This window comes from Canis aureus, chromosome 16, assembly GCF_053574225.1.
Source record: "Canis aureus isolate CA01 chromosome 16, VMU_Caureus_v.1.0, whole genome shotgun sequence".
Classification (NCBI taxonomy): domain Eukaryota; kingdom Metazoa; phylum Chordata; class Mammalia; order Carnivora; family Canidae; genus Canis; species Canis aureus.
This window is the reverse complement of record NC_135626.1, coordinates 7,834,886-7,858,798: the sequence shown is the minus strand read 5'-3', so window position 1 is coordinate 7,858,798 and position 23,913 is coordinate 7,834,886. Positions and strand designations below refer to the sequence as shown.

The 23,913-nt window shown below is 43.2% G+C and overlaps 3 protein-coding genes across 3 annotated transcripts in view; 1 reads left to right on the top strand and 2 right to left on the bottom strand.

Moving 5' to 3' along the window:
- The window catches only part of ABL1 (ABL proto-oncogene 1, non-receptor tyrosine kinase), a 142,946-nt gene extending 123,122 nt beyond the window's left edge, over positions 1–19,824 (bottom strand). Inside the window, exon 1 of the mRNA XM_077851078.1 lies at positions 19,549–19,824. Within this exon, the coding sequence (XP_077707204.1) occupies positions 19,549–19,684 (136 nt within the window). The 5' untranslated portion in view covers positions 19,685–19,824. The remainder of the gene's footprint in view (positions 1–19,548) is intronic.
- Positions 12,062–12,996, top strand: LOC144285680 (small ribosomal subunit protein uS5). Its single transcript, XM_077851077.1, has one exon. The coding sequence runs from the start codon at positions 12,080–12,082 to the stop codon at positions 12,959–12,961; it is 882 nt and encodes a 293-aa protein (XP_077707203.1). The 5' UTR covers positions 12,062–12,079; the 3' UTR covers positions 12,962–12,996.
- Positions 19,825–20,251: 427 nt separating the features above from the next.
- LOC144285684 (uncharacterized) lies at positions 20,252–21,393 on the bottom strand. The gene has a single exon (XM_077851083.1). It carries the CDS (start codon positions 20,405–20,407, stop codon positions 20,309–20,311), a length of 99 nt encoding a protein of 32 aa, XP_077707209.1. The 5' UTR covers positions 20,408–21,393; the 3' UTR covers positions 20,252–20,308.
- Between the last annotated feature and the right edge of the window lie 2,520 nt (positions 21,394–23,913).

Sequence of the window (23,913 nt, the reverse complement as noted above, 5' to 3'; positions counted from 1 at the left end):
TTCACATGAAAAGATGCTGAACATCATTAGTCATCAGGGAAATGCAAATTAAAACATAATGAGATACCTACTAGAATGGTTACCATAAAAATTACTGATAATACCAAGTTCTAGTGAGGATGTCAAGAATTCTAGCATGGAGGATGCTAGAGGGATGGATAATAAGAGCCACTCCACAGAACAGTTGGGCAGCTTCAAATAAAGGTAAATATATATTTATCACATGACCCAGTAATATCCATCCACACCTAGGTCTTTACTGGCATGTGGTAGGCTAAGAAAATGCCCCTCTAAACAATATACAGTCTACCCCTGAGAGCCTCTGTAACCTACCATGGCAAAAAAGGGTCTTTGAAGATGTGATTAGTCAAGGATCTTGGGATGGGGGGGATTATCCAGATGGGCCTTAAATGTCATCACAAAGGGTCCTTCTACAAGGGGGGCTAAGGGAGATGTGACTCTAAGACCGGAAGAGGATAGTAACAATGGAAGTGAGAGCTTGGAGGGATGTGAGGAGGGGGCCACAGGCCAAAGAATGCCGGTGGCCTCTGGAAGCTGGTAGAGGCAAGGAAGGGGTTCTTCTCTGGGGCCTCTGCAGCTAGTGTGGCCCTGTTGACACCATGACTTTGGCCAAACGATACTAATTTCAGACTTCTGGCTTCCAGAACAGTAGAAAAGAAATCTCTGCTGTCTTAAGCCCCCCAGTTTGTGGTGGTTTGTTACAGCAGCTCTAGGACACTAATATGCTAAGTACACTGAAAATTTGTGTTCCTACAAAAACTTTATGCAAAGTATAACAACTCTATTCATGATCATCAATAACTAGAAACAACCAAGGCAGCCCGGGGGGCTCAGTGGTTTAGTGCCGCCTTCAACCCAGAGCATGATCCTGGAGACCCAGGATCAAGTCCCATGTTAGGCTCCTCTGCCTGTGTCTCTGCCTCTCCCTCTCCCTCTCTCTGTGTGTGTCTCATGAATAAATAAAAAATCTTAAAAAAAAAAAACTGGAAACAACCCAAATGTCCCTCAACAAAAGAATGAATGCACAAATTACAGTATATCCATACAATGGACTACTACTCAGCAATGAAAAGGAACAAGCTGGGAACAAGAGCAAAAATGAATTATTGGGGCTTAATCAAGATTACAAGTTTCTGCACAACAAGGGAAACAACAAAATTAAAAGCCAGCCCACAGAATGGGAGAAGATATTTCTAAACGACGTATCTGATAAAGGGTTAGTATCTAAAATCTACAGAGTTGGGGATCCCTGGATGGCGCAGCAGTTTAGCGCCTGCCTTTGGCCCAGAGCACGATCCTGGAGACCCGGGATCGAATCCCACATCGGGCTCCCGGTGCATGGAGCCTGCTTCTCCCTCTGCCTATGTCTCTGCCTCTCTCTCTCTCTCTCTCTCTCTGTGACTATCATAAATAAATAAAAATTTTAAAAAAAACTTTAAAAAATAAATAAAATCTACAGAGTTTATCAAATAACACAGTTTAAAAATGGGCAGAAGACATGAATAGACAATTTTCAAAGAAGACATCCTGATGGCTAACAGACACATGAAAAGATGCTCAACACATCACTCACCATTAGGGAAGTACAAATCAAAACCAGGATGAGATACCATTTCACACCTGTTGGAATACCTAAAATTTATAACACAAGAAATAAAAGGTGTTGGTGAGGATGCAGAGAAGGGAACTTGCACTGTTGGTGGGAATGGTGCAGCCTCTCTGGAAAACAAAATGGAGGTTCCTCAAAAAGTTAAAAGTAGAACTACCCTATGATCCAGTGCACTCCAATGTTTATACAGTGTTACTGACAACAGACAAACTATGGAGAAAATCCAAATGTCCATCAACTGATGAATAGATAAAGAAAATGTGATACACACACACACACACACACAATGGAATATTAGTCAGCCATCAAAAAATGAAATCTTGCCATTTGAAATGACGTGGATGGAGCTAGAGTATATTGTGTTAAGTGAAATAAGTCGGTCAGAGAAAGCAAACACCATATGATCTCATGTGGAATCTAAAAAAACAAAACATGAACATACAGGATGGGGGAAAGAGAGAGAAGGAAACAAATTATGAGAGACTCTTAACCGTAGTGAACAAACTGCCGGTTAATTGAGGGAGGTGAGGGGCGATAGGCTAGATGAGGGATGGGCATTAAGGAGAGTACTTGTCATGATAAGCACTGGGTATTGTATGTAAGTGATGAATCACTGAATTCTACTCCACAAACCAACAATGTACTGTATGTTAACTACCTAAAATTTAAATAATAATATATAAATGAGTAAGAATATTAAGTCTTCGACTCCAAAAAAGAAAAGGAATAAGCTATTATTATACCCAACACTTGCGTGGATCTCAAAGGTATTAGGCCCAATGAAAGAAGCCAGTCTTAAAAGGTTATATATTGGATGGCTCCATTTATAGGACATACTCATAAAAGACAAAATACAGTGACAAGAGCAGTCAGCGCTTGCCCAGGGGCAGCCATGAGGGGCACACAGAGCATAAGATTTACTTTATTTTTTTATTTTTTTTATTTTTTAAAGATTTTATGTATTTATTCATAGAGACAGAGAGGGAGAGAGAGGCAGAGACACAGGCAGAGGGAGAAGCAGGCATCATACAGAGAGCCTGACTTGGGACTCGATCCAGGGTCTCCAGGATCACGCCCTGGGCTGCAGGCAGCGCTAAACCACTGTGCCACCGGGGCTGCCCAAGATTTACTTTAAATTTCTGTGAGTTCCTTTAAGTTGACAGATTCCCAGAAAGTCTTGAAGAGAATTATCCATCACAACATAAAGAAAAAATGCAAATATAAGAACCAGTAAATTTCTTAGGCTTTTGTCTGTACAATAAATCCTTCTGACCAGGGAAAATTAAGCTTGTTTTACTGTGTAATTCTAGGTTGGGCTGACAGCCATGCACATTTACAAACCTCAGAACTTACCTCTAGCAAACTAACCATAATGTATTACAGACCAAACAGGGTTTCCCCAACCTAGCTCCAATCTAGATTCATAAATAAAACCTATATGGACTCAGGACACCTGGGTGGCTCAGCAGTTGAGTGTCTGCCTTTGGTTCAGGGCACGATCCAGGGGTCCCAAGATTGAGTTCTGCATCGGGCTCCCCGCAGGAAGTCTGCTTCTCCCTCTGCCTGTCTCTGCCTCTGTCTTTCATAAATAAATAAATTAATTAATTAATTAACTAATTAATTCTTTAAAAAAAGAAAAAAGCCAAAAGAATAAGTGTGCTAAACAAGGAGGAACAGATTTAAGGATTACATAACTTTGTCCTCTAGAAATAATAAGTTACAGGAAGGAGTGAAGAGGAGTTACCTGGTCAGAAGATGCTGCCTCTCACAGCAAGAATGGACTGAAGGCCCAGACCCCAATGAAATCCTCAGAAAAAAACACCAGAAGTGCTGATTTCACGTGGAAGGACAGAAACATCTCTATAGTTCGTACCCTCCAACCACTGTAAGAAGTACTTTTTAAAAACACTTACAGTTCAAGCAAGAGTTTTCTCCAGAATTTTCTTGAAGCACTGCATTCCAATATCACTATATGGTCAGATATAACCCACAGGTTTCATAGATAATCCTTTTTTTAGGATTTTATTTATTTAAAAAAAAAAGGATTTTATTTATTTGACAATTTTATTTATTTATTTTGAAAGCATTAAGTAGGCAGAGCAGCAGGTAGAGGGAGAGAGAGAAGCAGACTCCCTGCTAAGCAGAGAGCTCAATGCAGGGCTCAATCCCAGGACCCCAGAATCATGACCTGAGCTGAAGGCAGACGGTTAACTGACTGAGCCACCCAGGAGCCCCGATAACCCTTAATTACCAACATAGTACAACCCTGTCACAGGCAAACTGTTCATCACAATGTTATTACCACTAGAACCTCTTTCTTAATCTGCCTCTGGTTTGGTCCTTTTGGGCCTGCTCCTTATTACTGACATATATATTATTTTAGAATTATAAACAATAATAGCAACAATAATTACTATTTGTTAGGGCCTAACCAAGTGCCAGACACTCGTAGGCATTTTTAATTTATTATCCCATTTCATTCTCTCAGCAGGAGTAAATCAAATAAGAACTATGACTCCCGGGATCCCTGGGTGGCACAGTGGTTTGGCGCCTGCCTTTGGCCCAGGGCACGATCTTGGAGACCCGGGATCGAATCCCACGTCGGGCTCCCAGCATGGAGCTTGCTTCTCCCTCTGCCTGTGTCTCTGCCTCTCTGTCTCTCTCTGTGTGACTATCATGAATAAATAAATAAAATTAAAAAAAAAAAAAAACTATTTGCATCGCATTTGTTAAAAAAAAAAAAAAAAAAAAAAAAAAAGAACTATGACTCCCACTTTGCAAATCAAAAACCAGAGACTCCGGGTGCCTGAGTGGCTCGGCGGTTGAGCATCTGCCTTTAGCTCAGGTTATGATCCCAGGGTTCCAGGACTGAGTCCGGGGATTGAGTCCCACATCGGGCTCCCCTGCCTCTCTCTCTGCCCCTATCTCTGTGTCTCTCATGAATAAGTAAGTAAAATCTTTTTTTTTTTATTTTTATTTTTTAGTAAGTAAAATCTTAAACAAAACAAAACAAAACAGAGATTCCAGTTAAAAAGACTCACCATCTTCCAGAATCTCACAATGCAGAGAGGACTTGCTCAACTAACACCTACTACATACATGCTAGTGTCTACTCCCTAGTACTGCTTGTAAGTGGTAAGCTGGACCTGCATTCAGATAAAACCTGCTTTCCTATCTGACTAGGAGATAGACACAGAAGCAGGAAATTGTCAAAGTGAAGCAAAACCCCTATACAAAATTCCACACTCTGGATGCTCATTTCTAGAAAGGTTTGGCTTAACTTACATGCCACGCTGTCAAGTCTCACGCATCCAGCCCACTTCATTTATTTACCTGATCTTCAATTGCTGGGAGTAGTAACAAATTCTACTCTTTTAAATGTAGAATTTTATCCACAACCAAACAGGCAGGGATTTGGTAATCAGACAATTGTGGAATTTCACTAGATCAAAAATGACAAACTCCCACACTAATCAACATTTTCCCCACATGTATTTCAAAGAAAAGAACTGAGACTGGTTATCAAAACAATTCCAGCTGAAATAAGGGGGAAGGGACTTTAGGGTAAGAACCCTCAATGTGAGAGTCATTCTCCCCTCGTTCCTGGCACTGCCATCTCCATCAGGAGCCAGACAACGTGGGCAAAAAGGAAGAAGGGAGGACCAAGGAGGTCTCAAGGACTTTGCTATCATTTGTATGAGGTTTTTTCCCTTCTACAGAAAAATATAAATCAAAACAGGCACTCCATTCAGCAGGTCAACATAGAACTACCTGCACGCTAGACAATTACAGGGAAGGGACAGTATCCTTCCCACCTTCCTACCCTGACGCCTTGCCCACTTTGTCTGCAGAGAAGCAAACAACTGGGAAACATCCAACCTGACAGCGTCAAACACAACTTTGGCAAATATCCATACATGAACAATACGTTTGCTCAGAAAATTATTAGGGAGAAGAATATGTAACTATTTACAAAAAACAGAGGTTGTTGTTCTAGGTAATGAGAACCATCAGAGGGTTCTAAGCTACATGATCCCAAACTCAGACTGCATTTCAAATTAAGGGCCCTGGCATGGTTTGGTAACTTTTAAAAATAATATGTCAAGGATTCTGCGCAGTGCCTAGTGTAGAGAAAGCATGCAAGTGGCAGCCATAAAAGGTAAGGAATATACGACAATACTTGGTTTCTATCTAAGATGGGTTATTTATATGTAACCCACCATCTGTGAATCAAGTAACAGTTTCCAACTTTCTAATGCACTTCAGAAGAGACGGAAGTGTTTTGTTGGAAATTCCAGCCAGTGGAGAAAAAGTTTGAAATGTACTCGTCAGTGCTTCTCAGAAGTATGTCAGGAGAGTATGCTGTGCTGGGTGGAAAACTGAAAAGCCATGTGTGCATGCCATCTGCCTCACTACTGAGCATACATCTGAAAATGACACCACTGCAGCTGGAGCATGTAAGTGAAGTGGTAAAAAGTACCAATACTCTTCACAAATGGCCATCCTAAGAATTTAGCCAAAACCAGGGACAACCAGAAAACATACATGACACGTTTCCTTGGTAGGTCTCAGATGAACCCCACACCACAACAAATGACTAAGACCATAGGGCAAATGGCCATGTTCCGCTCTCTTGACAACTGGTCTGTGAAGGGCATGGAGCCTCCAGCCAGAGACAGTCTAGGCCAGACATACCACTACCCCCATGACACTGGTGCTATGCACTGGCAAGTAGCCGTGGCACTCATCAGTCACAACCAACCCACTTTGTCCCTTCTCCTAGGCCCTTAGCTAATTTCCCTTTCACTACATTTTTCTTACTTTACTCTTGTTTTCGATACTCAATTGTTAAGCATCTGAGGACAGGTAAGGTTTTGCACTCTTCTGTTCTGGCCACATGTTTTGGCCAAAACTTGCACTCCTAAGGGGTGACTGGTGTTCCTGCTCTCCTACCACCAGTCTGCTGTGGCTTCTGTGGGTGCCAGGCAACCCCCACAACTAGCACTCACCATAACAGAGCAGCCACTTGTGTAATGTAGGGACTTGTACCCAAGCACAGACTAGGAGCTAGCCTCCATCTCCTTTCCAGCCCTGAGATTGAAGGACATCCCAGGTGAAGGACATGGCTTTTAGACTGGGTATTTGTGTGCATTCATTATTAGATTCAGTATCAAAAACATACACCACAAAGTGGTGAAAAAATAAAAATTTTATTGAAATAAATTCTAACTCTAAACCCCCCTTGTTTCAGTGTTGTGAACCTTTTCAAGGGGATTAGTTTATCTTCAAAACGACATGTTTTTGGTAGAAAAAATACTCAAGCTATCAAGAAGTACTTGATTTCAGTTGGTTGAGTGGCCAGTTCTTGGTTACTGCTTAGGTCATGACCTCCAAGTCTTGGGACCAAGCTTAAGAGTTGGGTTCCCGGCTCAGCAAGAGTCTGTCTGAGGATTCTCTTTGCCTCTGCTTGTCCCCCACTCACGAGCACGTTCTCTCTCTCAAATAAATAAATCTAAAAAACTTTAAAGTAAATAAATAAAATGTTTTTAAAAATCCAAAAGTATTTTAAAAAGAAAAGGACTTGATTTCAACCTCAGCTCTATAACAAATTAGCAATGTAATCTTTTTTTTTTTAAATTTTATTTATTTATTCTAGAGAGAGAGAGAGAGAGCGCGCACACAACCAGGGGAAGCAGTATTGGGCCACCTAGGAGCCTTCAGCAATGTAATTCTAAAAACACTTTGCAGATCCCTGGGTGGCTCAGCAGTTTGGCGCCTGCCTTTGGCCCAGGGCGCGATCCTGGAGTCCCGGGATCGAGTCCCATGTCGGGCTCCCGGCATGGAGCCCACTTCTCCCTCCTCCTGCGTCTCTGCCTCTCTCTCAATCTCTGTGTCTATCATAAATAAATAAATAAATAAATAAATAAATAAATAAATAAATAAATAAATCTTTAAAAAATAAAATAAAAATAAAAACACTTTGCATGCATGCATGAATGATCAAGACCCACATCGGGCTCCTCATGTGGAGCCTGCTTCTCCCTCTGCCTATGTCTCTTCCTCTCTCTCTCTCTCCCTCTGTGTCTCTTGTGAATAAATAAATAAAATCTTAAAAAAAAAAAAAAAAGAAGAACTGAGATGAAAGGCACTGCAGGCTCCAGCAGGGGTCTCCTCACAGCATAACAGCCATGATCAAGTTGAACAGGCGCCCACTTGCCCCAGCCCATTTGCTGTACCCACCCCTACACTGTTGGTTCAAAGGCGGCAACCATTTTCCCAAGCAGACGGCCAATGGTGGTCCTTAGGATTGTAAACTGTACACAAAGAGCCTTCTGTTGGCTGGCTATTTTGTCCCCTTGTTCCAGGGTAGTTGGCTGTACTACCCCAGATGGGCAGTGCATGATACAGAGTGGGCACTGACATAATCAATGATATTCAATTCCATACTTACCGAGCATCCAGTCTGAAAAAAATATAATTCTAGACCTGCAGAGATCATAAACATGGTCTCCACCTTCAAGGAATCAAGTACCAAATATCAAAGAAAAATAGAATTTAAAAAAAACCACACATGTACACAGAAAGGTGAATCTGGAAAAGCAGATATTTTGAAATTTTCAACAACTTATAGGAATCACTCAGCCTTTATGATTAACAAAGAAAAAATGTCTCCTGAAGTGATTTGCTTTTATCGGTAAGAATTCTTTATATTCTATTATTTATTCCTAGGATCAAAGTAATCTATAGATTTAGTGTAATCCTAGTAGAAAATCCCCGTGGGTATTTTTATTTGGGTAGGAAATTGATAAAACTGATTCTAAAATGTATTTGTAAATTCAAAGGAGAAAGAAAAGCCAAGACAATCTTGAAGAATAAAACTGGAGGTCTTACTCCACACGGTATTAAGACTTATTTTAAAGCTATGGTATTTAAGGTAGTATGGCCCTGGTGCAAGGACAGACAAACAGAACAAATTAACAGAGTAAGGAGTTCCCAAACAGACCCACACATATATCGATACCTAATTTATGCAGCAGCAAATGTACTCTTCAATTAAAGAACTAGGTCAATATGGAAAAAATAAAAGTAAACCTATCATCCCTGCACAGAAAAGTCAATTCCAAGTGAACTGTAGATCTGTGTATGAAATATAATAAAATAAAACTTTCTCATGAAACCTGAAACTAATATAACACTATATGATAACTACACTGGAGTTAAAATTAAAACTTAATTAAAAAAAAAAAACTTCCTCATGGCCTTGGGGTAGACAAAGATTTCTTACATTAGACATAAAAAAGGGACGCCTGGGTGGCTCAGCAGTTAAGCGCCTGCCTTTGGCTCAGGGCGGAGTCCCGGGATCGAGTCCCACATGAGGCTCCCTGTATGGGGCCTGCTTCTCCCTCTGCCTGTGTCTCTGCCTCTCTCTTTGTGTGTCTCTCATGAATAAATTTTTAAAAAATGACATAAAAAAACCCAAACTTAAAGAAAATTTGTTAAATTGAACTACATTAAAAATAAAAACCGATTTCTCAGAGTCACCATTAAAAGTGAAAAGGCAAGCCACAGAATATGAGAAGATAACAGTAGTAAATATAGCCAACAAAAGACCTGTATAGAGAATATACAAATAACTCCTGCAAATCAATAAGAAACAGAACTTTAAAAATGGACAAAAGAGGTGAGCGGATAGGTCACACATATATATACACCAACACACACACATACATATGACGTCGAAATGGCCAATAAGCATATGAAAAGGTGCTTAACTTCAGTGAATCATCAAAGCTAGTAAATCAAAGCCACAATGATACCACTACACAACCACACAAAAAGCTAGCACTTAAAACACTGATGACATCAAAATTTGTAAAGAATGTAAAGCAATTGGAACTGTCCTATCAGATGTCCTTTGCCCTAAGTGAAATATTAGAGATAGCTGTTTCCAGGCATTAAACAATGGTGGTGCAGGACTGTGATCCACAAGAAGAGAAAAACACAAGTTGAGCTGCCTGTCACCTCCACCTTCCTGCCTTGGGGCATCTTCCCAGCCACAGTACAGGGAGCTGGAGCCCAAACGGGAGAGTGGCAGTCTCCTGGAACTGAGGAAGCAGATACAGATGGGGATTCAAGCCTGGAGGCTACAGAGACAGCTAGAACGTGTAGGGCAGACTGTCTGAGTAGGGGGGAAGTGCTCCGGGGCAGGCAGTGCATGGAAGAGGGGGGGATGGCTCTGCGTCCCTGGCAGAGGGCTGGGTAGCACACATGCAAGGTGAGATTCTGGAAGGTCTAACAAACAGATGGCAGTGGCTATGACAGTGGAGCGCTTTCGATGCCGACACTAAAGTGTCAGCTCACCCAGTACGGGGATGACCTGCTGAGCACCTCTGTCCTTTACTGGACATCCCAGAAAGGCCAAGCATTAAGTCTAAAGAACGCCCTCTAGAGTAAGGGCCATGCCTCCAGAGTAAGGATAAATCCAAAACAGACTCCCTCTAACAAGGCATAAAACCTAGCCTGACAGGGTCAAAAAAACAGGCCAGTAACTGCTCGTTAGAAAAAAAAGAAAGCCTCTCTAAAAAAATTTTAAAGAAAGCCGCTCTAAAGTAAGACAAGATCCCCATGGTGTAACATACATATATCTGACACAGAATAAAAAATTAGTAAACACACAAAGAAGCATGAAAACATTGACTTGCAATGTAGAGGAACAAGCAATCCATAAAAACAGACCCCAAGATCACTCAGACATTTAAATTACCAGACAAGCTCTTTATTATAAATATCTTTGGGGATCCCTGGGTGGCGCAGCGGTTTGGCGCCTGCCTTTGGCCCAGGGCGCGATCCTAGAGACCCGGGAACGAATCCCACGTCGGGCTCCCGGTGCATGGAGCCTGCTTCTCCCTCTGCCTGTGTCTCTGCCTCTCTCTCTCTCTCTCTGTATGTGTGTGTGTGACTATCATTAATTAATTAATTAATTAATTAATTAATTAATTAAAAAATAAAATAAATAAATATCTTTAAGAATTTGGAGGCAAAGATGGGCCCGAGGGGTGAGAAGACGGTGAATCTCAATGCAAACTCAATGTTAGAAAATGCAAACTCAGGGCGCCTCAGGGGCTCAGTCGGTTAAGCATCTGCCTTTCGCTCAGGTCATGATCTCGGAGTCTTGGGATGGAGCCCATGTCAGGCTCCGTGCTGAAGTGGAGGGGAGCCTGCTTCTCCCTCTCCCCACTCCCATCCCACCCCTACCCCTGCTTGTGGGCACTCGTGCTCTCTCTCAAATAAATAAATAAATATTAAAAAGAAAATACAAACTATCAAAAAAAAAAAAAAAACCACATGGAAATTTTAAAATTGAAAATCGTACATCTGAAATGAGAATCATAAGGAGATTGATAATAGGAAATGCAGAGGGGTTAGTGAACTTAAAGAGAGATCAACAGAAAGTACCCAAACTGAACAACAGAAAGAAAAACGCCATAATATTGCTGACCCAACAGAGCTTCCAAATACATGAAACAAACTGACGGCATGTTTGCAGTTACATTCCTGTCCTAAGTACCCGCTCGCTTGCTCCTGCCTCTTCTTTCTCTTCATCAATCCTGCTAGGAGGTTGTCTATTCTACAGATGCTTTCCCAAGTCTCCTTTTGGCTTTATTGACATTTCCATTTCTTAATTTCTGTTTTCATTGTTACTACTCTCTTACTTCTGCATACTGTGGACTACTTTGTCCTTTAGCTTCTTGAGTTGAATGCTTAGGTGTCCCCCACCCCCAGTCTTTCTCTTGTTTCCTAATAATTGCTTTAAAGGCTAAAAAAACTAATAGAATTAAAGGGGGTGGAGGGAAGAATTCATCATCATGGCTGCTGAATTTTAATACCTCTCAATGGAAAAAAAAAAAAAAAAGACCACAAAGACATTCAGCAAAGGTACAGATAAAATAGGCAGACAAAAAATAAGGATGTCGAAGATCTGAAACAACACTATCAACCAACTTGATCTAATTTACATTTACAGAAAATTACAACTGCAGAATATATATTCTTTAAAGTACAAATGGAACATTCAGTGAGATGGGTCATATGTGGGGCCAGAAAATTAGTCTCGGTAAATGTCAAAAGATTGAAATTTACAGAAGATATTCTCTGACCACAATGGAATTAAGTTAGAAATCAGTTAGATCATCTAGACTCCCCAAATATTTGGGAATTAAACACTTCAAGAACAACACATCAGGGGCGCCTGGCTGGCTCAGTCAGTAGAGCATGTGATTCTTGGATCTCAGGGTGGTAAGTTCAAGCCCTATGTTGGGGGACAGAGTTCACTTTAAAAACAATAGTAATAAAATAAAGAAGCACATCAAAATTTATGTTCAAGAAGGAAGTGGGACCCAAGCAGAGCTTTAAAAGGCAGACAGGGCTTCTTCTCCGAGAGAACACCAAATGGCGGATGACGCCGGTGCTGCGGGAGGGCCCGGAGGCCCCGGGGGCCCCGGAATGGGAGGCCGCGGCGGCTTCCGCGGAGGCTTCGGCAGTGGCATCCGGGGCCGCGGGCGTGGCCGTGGTCGGGGCCGGGGCCGGGGCCGCGGAGCTCGCGGAGGCAAGGCGGAGGACAAGGAGTGGATCCCCGTCACCAAGCTGGGCCGCCTGGTCAAGGACATGAAGATCAAGTCTCTGGAGGAGATCTATCTGTTTTCTCTGCCCATCAAGGAATCTGAGATCATTGACTTTTTCTTGGGGGCGTCCCTCAAGGATGAGGTCTTGAAAATCATGCCCGTGCAAAAGCAGACCCGTGCTGGCCAACGGACCAGGTTCAAGGCATTCGTTGCCATCGGAGATTACAACGGACACGTGGGTCTGGGCGTCAAGTGCTCCAAGGAGGTAGCCACTGCCATCCGTGGGGCCATCATCCTGGCCAAGCTTTCCATTGTCCCCGTGCGACGAGGCTACTGGGGGAACAAGATCGGCAAGCCCCACACTGTCCCATGCAAGGTGACTGGTCGCTGTGGTTCTGTGCTGGTGCGTCTCATCCCTGCCCCCAGAGGCACTGGCATTGTCTCGGCCCCTGTGCCCAAGAAGCTACTGATGATGGCTGGTATTGACGACTGCTATACTTCGGCCAGGGGCTGCACTGCCACCCTGGGGAACTTTGCCAAGGCTACTTTTGATGCGATCTCTAAGACCTACAGCTATCTCACCCCTGATCTCTGGAAAGAGACTGTGTTCACCAAGTCTCCCTATCAGGAATTCACTGACCATCTTGTAAAGACCCACACCAGAGTCTCCGTGCAGAGGACCCAGGCTCCAGCTGTGGCCACCACATAGTTTTATACAAGAAAAATAAAAGTGAATTAAAGCTTGTTAAAAAAAAAAAATAAATAAATAAATAAATAAATAAATAAAAGGCAGGCAGGTTCTGTTTACACACAGAAGGGTAAAGTCAGGGTACAACCACCAAAGAGGCAAGGAGGTAGGGAAGGCCAGAATATGCATAAAAGGAGGCCTTCAGGGAGTGCTTTCTTTTATTGCAGCTCATCTTCTAAGGAGCAATTTTAACCTTTCCCCCCCAGACCCAGATAATGTGTTTGATATATTCCTATGGGTATAATTCTCAGCTCAAGCATGTGAACTCATCTCTATTCCCCCATGCAAAAAAACCGCATCATTTGCAACACACATCACAACACACCAGCGTATATCACATGGAGATCTGAAGCACAAGTGAAGTCCTTAACAAAAAATGATTTCATGTTTTCTCCAATTGTTATATTTTCTTTGATAGAATACTTCATTAAGGTAAAAATTCTTTTGGTTAAGTCATTTTGATCATCCTTTAATCACAACTGAAATTCCTATTTTTCTTCTATATTATAAGCGTATTTCATAAAATGAGCAATAACTTTTCATGAAAATTTAGAGAGCCATACAAAATATATTCACCTATGGGAAATAACAGCCTTAAAAATATATACCTAAAAAAATATATATATATATATACCTATACACAATTCCACATTTCTACAGTTCATAGCTGAATTCCTAACATAAGTACATAAATATAATCTTTCCAAACATCCTCTTTTTAAGAATCTGACTGATTTAACTTCAGTACCTGTAAGAATCCATAGTTGCGCTGTCTCCCACCTTCTGATGTGTATGGATACTTAGTACAATTTAACAGTGATGGGAATTAGTGTTGATTTATCAAATACCTACTCTATTACCTTCAATAAAGTTTTTTACTGGGGGTGCCTGGGTGGCTCAGTCTGTTGAGCATCCATCTTCATCTCAGGTCATGATCCCAGGATCCTGGAATCAAGACCCATATTGGCTCCCTGCTCAGCAGGGAGTCTGCTTCTCCCTCTCCCTGTGCTGCTCCTGCTCACATACACTCTCGCTCTCTCCCTCAAAAAAATAATAAAAGAAATCTTTAGGGGCACTGGGTAGTTCGGTGGTTGAGTGTCTGCCTTTGGCTCAGATCGTGATCCCAGGGTCCTAGGATCAAGTCCACATTGGGCTCCTCGCAGGAAGCCTGCTTCTCCCTTTGCCGGTGTCTCGGCCTGTCTCTCATGAATAAATAAATAAAATCTAAAAAAAAAAAAGAAAGAAAGAAAGGAAAGAAAGAAAGAAAATCCAGAAATAATTTATAGGAAAAAAACTTCAATTTTTTAAAGCATGAACTAGAAAAGCATGCAAAATTTTTTATTTTTCATTTAATTTTAATTTTTTTTTTAAGTAAACTCTACCCCCCAACATGGGGCTTGAACTCATGGCTCCAAGACCAAGGGTTGCATACTCTACCAACTGAGCCAGCCAAGCATACCTACAAAACTTTTTAAACTGAAATGGTTATTCTATGTTTAAAATACTTAGTGTACCAAGAATAATAAGAAAATTTGTATGCAAATGTTTTAAACATCTGCAACTTTCTGATTTGGGGGGAAAATCCTCAGAGAAACAGAATTTAAAACTTAAAAATGAGTTAAAATCATTTCCATGAGAAATGTTAAATGTCACCACCCCTCCAAAAAATGTAAAGTCTTAATTTCATAAACCACAAATGTCACCTTACATATTTGAAATGTTGGTACTTGGGAGATTTCTCCCTTGAGTTTATCATCCTCTCATAGTTTTAAATAGCATCTATAACCTAATGACTCCCAGATTCCCTCTCCAGCCTCGACTGCTTCCCTGAATTCACAGTGGCAGACTTGGCTGCATATGTGACCTATCTGTCTGGACACCTAATACTAGGCATCCCAAACTTAACATGCCCAAAAAGCAGTTCTTGATCTTCATCCCACACAGCCCACCTCACCAAACCTCACTCCTCTATGCCTACATTTCAGTAAAAGGTGACTCCATTTTTTCAAAACCTTGGAGTCACCCCTGACTCTCACATACTACTCCACACATCTCATGTCTAATCCAGGTGCCTCCAGTATTCACAGAATCTGACTCCTTCACCATCCAGATCAGTGCAGCCAACCCCCCAGTGGAACTCCTGCCTCCTCTTTGCTTTCCTTCTGAATACAGTAGCCAGAGACATTTTAATAAAACATAAATCAGGGCCTGTTACAACTTCCCAAGCCACATGAGTCAAAGTCAAAATCTTCAAATGGTCAGCAAAGCCACATTCTTCTCCAGCCATTCTCTCCCCACCACCATTTTACCTCCTACCAACTCTCCTTTTGCTCTCCATTCCAACCACCCTGGGCTTCAACTTGAGCAAGCTAAACAAGCTCTGCCTTGGGGCTTTTGCACCCTGATTCTCTCTGCCTGAAATGCTCTTACCCCATTATTTCCAAGGCTTGTCCCCTCACCACCCTCCCAATGCCACTTTCTTAGGAGGAACTCCCTAACTAAAAATCACACCTCCCAACATCCCCATCCCCCTTTTCTACGTTATTTTTCTCCCCAGCACCTGCTACCATCTAACATACTTTATATTTCACCTATGTAACTCATTTATGGTCTGTCTCCTCCCACTAGAATGTAAATTCCAAGAGGGCAGGGACCTTTTTTATTTGCTAATGTATCACCAATGACTAAAACATTACCTGATACACAGTTCAATAAATATTTGTTGAAGAAAGAAGGAAACACTAAGGAAAAGAGGTTTACTAGTGAATGCTTTATTCCTCTTTTACCAACTCTCCTGAAAGTGAATTTTCTTGAGTCAAGACACTGAAATTTGGAAGGAACATACGATACAAGAAATAATATCACGGTTTCCTTTATTTTTCTCCCTGTACACATGACAAACCCTTATTACTCTGACTGATCCTAGCAAAAAAACTGCCATCTGCCCTCTCCTTCCAGATTCACCACTGTCACCCTCATCTAACAGTATCTTTGGCTTCCAGATTCATGTCTGATCCAATACTCTATGTTATGACTGAAAGATTTTTATTCTAACCTATATGGATATTAACCAACTCTTAGAAAGATCACCCTGTAAAAGATCAAGAACAATTTGTAACACAAAATAAAACTGTGTTGCCCTAGAAAAAGAATACCTAACTAAGGTCCAAGAAATTGATTTGTCTTCAGTAAAACTCACTGACTTAGACAAATCCTTTCATAAAAAAAAACTGCTGCAAAGAAGTGACTATCTGGTTGTGCTGCCATCAATTCAGTTTTAATATCGCTCTATTTTTTGCATTGTAAAATCACACAAATTTGTCATAGAAAGAAATCATAAATGCTAAATAAAAAGTGCAAGTTTTCTCCCCTTCCGCCTAAATCCCAATTCCCATACCATTCTAACTAATCTTCAAATTGCTGTTATCCACTTACCACTACCTGGATGCCTTTCAGGGTTAGTACTTTACGGTTCACCTTCAAAAAACAGCCTTGTGTGCCTTTGTGATAGACCCCCTGTAATAGCAGTTCTCAAACTTTTTAATCTCAGGACCTTTTTACATTCTTGAGAATTACAGAGGACCTCCAACGAGCTCTTATTTATATAGGCTATCTCACCAATGTTTACCATATCAGAAATTTAAATGTAAATTTTTATTTCTTCACTTAAAAACAATTTTATTACTAGAAAATAACTGTTTTCCACAAAAAGTAGCCTTTTTAGATAACTGTAGACTTTGAAGCTACACCAAAACTCTGTAAGTGGTAGTTTTTTTTGTTTTGTTTTTTTTTTAAGATTTTTTATTTCTTTATTCATGAGATACACAGAGAGAGGGAGAGAAAGGCAGAGACACAGGCAGAGGGAGAAGCAGGCTCCATGCCGGGAGCCCGACGTGGGATCCCCTGTAAGTGGTAGTTTCTTAAAGGCTAGTTGTGATGTAGAATCTAAAACTGTATCAAGGAACTTCTGTATTCTGTTACATTAAAATCCATTGGTCCATCTTGCACTTTGGATAGATCTTTTACCTGTGTGTGATTTTATAAAGTCATGTATTGATCACTTAGAAAACATTGGTGTATTAGATTATGTCGATTTTCTGAATAATACATTTCATTTCATCAAAATATCACATTTTTAAATATCACGACTAATCCCTACATCACAATAGCAGATACAAGTTTTCCAAAATCCTAATTTTCATTGGAAAGCTAAAATTTTATCACTGGCAACATATACAACCAGTTGTTTTCCCTGAAAGACTCCTTTATACTCTTTTTTAGCCCGAATAACCATTGTTTGTGGGTGGTAGTTCAAGAAAAAATGATAGTTCATAAAAAAAGCAGCCAGTACAGCTTGCAACTCAAACAACTGCCCATCTGCTTTTCCTAGAGATAATTGTAATACCTCAGTGCACAGCAGAAGTGCTTTACCTGTACTTCTCATTTCAACCTACAGAGTACCAAAAAAAAAAAAAAAAACCCATGCAAGGGTCAACAGTTAATAAAACTAATATTTTCTACTGCTTCATCAAGGACATTCTTAAGTGAAAAACAAATTTTTATTTCATGTATTTATTTATTTATGAGCGCATCCATGAACACCATGGCTACTAGTACAGTGAGGTGCTACAACCTCAATTCACACTAAGGAGTCTGTGTGACTTCTACACTATCTGTGCAAAGAATGCAAATAACATCTAAGTACTGCATTAATATGAAAACAGGTTTGACCTCTCAACCTTCTTGGAAAGGGTATCAGGGACACCTATGGAACTATATACTGTTCTGTACAAGAAGTTTCCTGAAGTGAGATTACTGAGTTATTTGTATATGCATTTTAAGTTGTGATAAGTTTAGCCAAAGCTCTACAAAAAGTCTGTACCAATTTTCATTATCTAAGGCTGCAAGATCATCATCACTAGTTAAAAATGTAAATAATTTACTTTATACATCCTGAACTGGGAAAGCACCATAATGTAACAAATCTCCATATCTGCCTAAAAGCAGTGCTAAAATGTAACTAGTATTTCAAGGAAAAATACTATTCAAGTACTCAAATCATTTAGATGAGGTAAATATTCTTCTGTAAGTAAAACCTCAACAGGGATCCCTGGGTGGCGCAGCGGTTTGGCGCCTGCCTTTGGCCCAGGGCGCGATCCTGGAGACCCAGGATCGAATCCCACGTCGGGCTCCTGGTGCATGGAGCCTGCTTCTCCCTCTGCCTGTGTCTCTGCCTCTCTCCCTCTCTCTTGGTGACTATCATAAATAAATAAAAATTAAAAAAAAAAAAAACAAACCTCAACAGCCAAATGCAAGTTTATGCAACAGAGACCTTTGTTTATTGTGGTCACCCATTATTAGCATTAAGCATTTGAGATTGAGTGCCACCTGCACTCATCCTTCATTTGCTTATCGAGTGGGTGGGATCAATATTTCAATATAAAGTACACAGTCTGAAAAAATGTCAGGCTACAACAGTACAAACAGGACCCTAATTAATTGGCTGAGGGCTGGCCCTTAGCTTTATTTTATTTTATTTAAAGATTTATTTATTTATTTATGATAGACATAGAGAGAGAGAGAGAGAGAGAGGCAGAGACACAGGAGGAGGTCTGAGAAGCAGGCTCCATGCCGGGAGCCCGACGCGGGACTCGATCCTGGGACTCGATCCTGGGACTCGATCCCGGGACTCGATCCCGGGACTCCAGGATCCCGCCCTGGGCCAAAGGCAGGCGCCAAACCGCTGAGCCACCCAGGGATCCCCTGGCCCTTAGCTTTAAAAGCTCACATAGAATTATGGGGAGTGTACAGCTTAACACATACTGTCTGCAATCAAATGCCAACCATGTTCATAAAAATATCAAAGACAACCTTTCTTGCCCCAAATGTCATCCGAAGCAGGGAGAGGGGAGGCTAAGGCTCCATTCCTGGGGAAACGATTACTCCTGTGTAAGGTAAAATAACCAGAAGGTGGGTATTGTCAATTCACAAGGGATGCTGCTTCCCCACTCAACTTCTCCCACGTAGCTCCAAAGGGCGTATTATCAAGTCCTACTTATGACTGAAAAGGTCAAGGATAATAGTGTCAACTAGAATCCGTGGTTCTTAACCTCCTGGGGAGCACGAGCCACTCTGGGGATAGGATAAAAGCTCTGCGTGGATAAAGCAGTAAAGGATCCAGGTACCTCCGGCAGAGCCCATGCCTGGGGTTTAGAACAGGATCATGGACTCTGAACCTGAGAAACCACTTAAGTCCAATCTCCTCAGGAAACTGGAAGAGTAAAATGGCTTATCTAAGGTCAACAGTGAGTTAGAAGGGGAATTAGGCAAGAAAGAAACAACTCAAAGAGATTTTTGAATAAAGCCATCCAGAGTCTCCAAGTAACCTCTTCTTATACAAAGTTCCACCGCAAACTAAGAGAAAACTGTAATCAGAGAAGTTTTTTAAGTACAGCTGGACGCAAGTACTGTCGTTCACAGAACCCTTAGGTCCTCCTAGGCTGAACACATACGGAAAAACACGACCAGAAAGCTTGGAGAGCACTCACCGTGTTCCACAAAAACATTGCAGTGTGGACCCCCATGCCTCGATGACTCCTTCTTCCCTGCTCCTTTGATAAAGTGCAGGGCGGGCAAACTTGGCCTTCTTTGGTCCCCAAGAACTTTGCCAGGCTGCTGCCCCATAAAGTAATGATAGGCACCCCTTTCCAGAAGAGGGTTCGAGATCTTCCAGAATGGTCAGTGGGCTTGGAAGGAAAACAGTATATATGTGGGATTTCACATTCACCCGATCTCCACGAGTCAGTAATTGAGGTCAATCACAAAAAAAAAAAAAAAAGAAAAAAAAGGACATCTTCGGTAACCAAAGGAAGCAGTTTTTTAGATGGACATATGTAAACAGGAGTTCCAATCACTTCTGCAGTTTATCAGTCTGAAGTAACCTGACTTGCAGTGCTACCCAAAAGTTCCTTGAGTTTAAGTGTCTTTTACTGGCTGAGTAAGTTTCTGTCTTTTCAAGAAGAAAAACAAACATTCACAGGGATGCTCGTAGATGGGTCAGTAACACTAAAGTCATTTCGATTCCCACACATAAAGGGAATGTTGATGGTCTCTGGATGCTTCTCCAGAACTTCTCCTGTGGAAGTCACCCCCTATCTCAGTTTCTTCGTTTCCCAACAAGTTTCCTGCCCAACCAGCTGCCGCTCCTGCTTCCCTACCCTGCGCTCCGGAAAAGGACCCGGGTCACCCGGGCTTCAGCGAGAGCTTGCCCTCGACTCCGGCGACAAGGAATGCGTTGCCAGCAACTTTTCAAGTCCGCTTTTTAAAAGGCCTGTGAAACCAGTCCAGGCTTTTCCTTTGCATTAAAGTTTCTGTCGGGGCGGAGGCCAACGGGACCGTAGGTGACATTGGAGGGAGTCAGGGCATTGGAGGCTCCCGGGAGCAACCGGGGGGGAAGGGGAGGCCACCTGACAGCGCGGGGGTGTGCACCGGGGGCTCCGCGGCCGAGCCGGGAGCCGGGCGCGGGAGCAGGGGCGGCGCGGGGTACGGGGCAGGCTGCGGGGCGGGGGCGGGGCGCGGGCGGCTTACTCGGGGCGTCGCTCCTCCGCGCCTCAGGAACTCAGAGACCACCCCCAGTGTCCCGGAGCCGGGGCAGGGCTGTACGGGAGGAAGGGCCGTGGCGGCCCGGAAGGCGGGAGGCGGGCGGAGGGGGAGGAGGCCCGGCCGCCTCAGCTGCCCCGAGCCCGGGGGTCTCTGCCCGAGACACCCCCTCCCCCGGCTCCGGACGTTGGCACAGACGCCGCCGCCGCCGCCGCCGCCAGGCAGTCACATCCCCGGAACTCCGCCGCGGGACCCAGCCTCCCCCCGCAGGTGGGGGCCGTGGACAGCGGAGGGGCTCTTCAGCCGCAGGACCCGGGAACCGGCTCCGGCTCCAGCGCTGCTCAGGGACCGACACCGACCCCCGCGGCCGCCATGATGGATTAGGAGCCGCTCCACAACGAGGCCAGGCCCCGCCCCCGACCCCGCCCCCGGCGACGTCCGGCGCGCGCCTCGCGGGGACCCGGGCTCTCCCGGCGCCGCTCTCGGGGACGCTGCCGTGCCCTTCGCCTCGGGTCTCCCTGCCCGCCAGAACTTGGCCCAGCACGACCTTTTAAAGGTGGTTTTTCCGAGCGCAAGGTGAGTGGTGAGGAAGCCCCCGCCTCCCCTGCACGGCCATTGGTCCCTGAGAATCCGGGTCAGGTCTCTCTCCTGCGTCCCATTGGCTGGTGAGGGCGGCGAGGCTAGAGCTCCCAGCCAACCGCATCCGGCGCAGGCCGCAGCGCTTGCCGGGAGCTGTAGTCCCGCGGCGCCCGCCCCTGCCTCGGCGCCCCCGCGACTTCTTGCCCTCTGCTCCCGGCTCCTGAGCTTCGGGCCCGCCCTCCTGGGAGCCGGTGGACTCTCGCCGGCCTCGCGTAGGGCTGGCCAATGTCTGTCCTGCGCGGGGAGTAAGGCCGGCGAGCAGCCAAAGCAAGGGGAAAACTGCGGATTGGATTGTTTTAGAACCGGAGTTGGAGTACTTCCTTAAGCCGCCTCTTCTCAGGGAAGAACCTTTGGCCGGTTCCTGGAAACCAAGGTCTTTGGTGCCTTGCCCTCTCTCCCCAAATTCTCACCTTTTCCCCAGGAAGCATAAATATTATCACTAGCGAAAACACAAATGGCTGGAAAACACCCAACATATTGCTAACGAATTCATGGTTTCTTTGGGTTTTCCGGAGGCTCAGTCGTTAAAGAAACCGCATGTATGAGGCACCTCTCAGACTCTAAGCCAGGCGCAACCAGGTCTGAGCTGGAAAGAGCCTGGAGGATGAAACGACCTCATTTCACAGACATAAATGTATTCTCATGAAAACACCCTGTTAGCCGAGAAGATGCCAATTGCTGGGTGGCCAGGCCTACAGAGCTAGCCAATGAGCCAGTCACCCCAGACCCATGCTTGGCGGGACCCACCTCCTGCAACTGAAAAGCAGCCCAGCCCCTCTGTGGTCACCCTGTGACCTGCCTGGGATATACCCATTTCTAAGGAGATCCACTCATCCCAGCGCCTACTCTACACTGACTGTTAGGCTTGTCTAATTTAATCCTCGCTGTAGCCCAGTGAAGCATGTAATGTCATCCCCCATTGCACAGCTGAGGGAAGATTCAGAGATGGGACTTACTCAAGGCCCCTTGCCTAGTTAGTATGTGACAAAGTCACCATTTGAGCCCAGATTGAGGTTGCTGCAAAGCCCATGAAAATTTTTTCCACTGTACTGTTGAGGGTAACCATTCACCAAATGTCAGACAACTGATTCTCAGAACTCACTCTTGTTATTAGAAAACCACAGCCACACTACAGGTGTTGTGATCTAGTTATTATATGGTTACAATTTTTCAGAAATATTTCAGCTGGATGGGAAAATGGTAGTTTTTAGATAGTGGCTTCTGGTAGTAGTGACAGACTTAGTCCTGACTTGTAGTATCATTCTTTAATCATTGGACACCCCTGTTCCCCTTTATTCACGTGTGATCCTCTCCTGATTTTTCTCCTTGGAGATTTTGCTTTCTGTTCACGCTTTAATCATTTCCTGCGCGTCACCATTCTCTAGCTTAAAATTGGGCAATTGGATCAGAACTCTAATATGCATTTCTACAAACTAATTTCATTCAACATTTACTGAGTCCATGTGCCGAGTGCAGTTCTAGGTGCTGGTATACAACAGGCGAGACACTCTTCCTTGTCCTGAGGAGCATACATAGAGACAATGAGCAAAATGGTAACCCAAAGGACTGGTTTCAATGCTGAAAATAAAATTTCTGGATCCACATTCTTTCATCATCAGTCCAACCCATTCTCTAAAAGGTTGCTTTGCACCTAACGCTTAAGCCTATTTCTGATTCATAGTGAAGCTCCTATGAGCTTTCTTCATTTTTAAGTGGGGGTCATATGTGCTATCAGATGAGATCTTGTTTGGTCTTTCACCACCTGAGATGCTTCTTCAGGGTCAGTGTGGAGGCACACACTGACCTGCATATAATCTAAAGGCACATCCCCTATCTCCACTTTCCACTCACCATCTTCTGGTTGTAGGTGAACTCCAAACCTAGACTGCAGTACTTCCTAGAGATGCACACTGCTTTTACTCCCTTTATAACACTGTACAGTAACTTTTGACTTAAAACTAAGATGCTGATGGTCAAAAATCAATGTTGCCCAATGTTGAATAAATCCTTTTATGTATTCTCTTCATTAAAATTCCATAAAAATTAATTTTGTCCTGACTTTTATAAAGCAAAGCAACCCGTAAGTTGCCACAGGGATTCAGTAACTAGTGTAAAAACTTCCCCTTATCCGTTTTTTCAGAAGCACTCACTGGAATTAACACAAGCGCGCCCTCTAGCGGGCCACAGAAAGATCATCCCTAAGAGGTGCTTTCAGACAGTTCTCCCATTGGGCAGGTAATTGCCATTCAGGATATGAACAGCATAGGCTGGCAGCTTGGGAGACCAGACCCAGCAAGAACTTTCAGAGAGCTTACAAGTGATCCCAGTCAATGAAACCAAATCAGGGACTTGGGCTTCCATTCTCTGTTCTCAGAAGACATCCGGCATGGCAGGTGTTCTCAAAACTACAGTAGGCAGATCTAAATTGCAATACAGCCTATGGAATATTCAGTTGTCTGTAAAGTGACACCTCTTGAGTAATGTTATAAGAACAAGAAACATACCATTAATGAAGAAGAGCACAGCTGTATTTCAAAAGTGTCAAATGCAGTGTCCAAAGTCACTACCACTCAAACTGTCCTAGGTTTACCTAAATGACCCAAGCAAAGCAGTTAAGATCTCTGGTCAGATTTTGTATCTGCTAAGCCCTCCTTCAACTGTACTCCACACCCAAG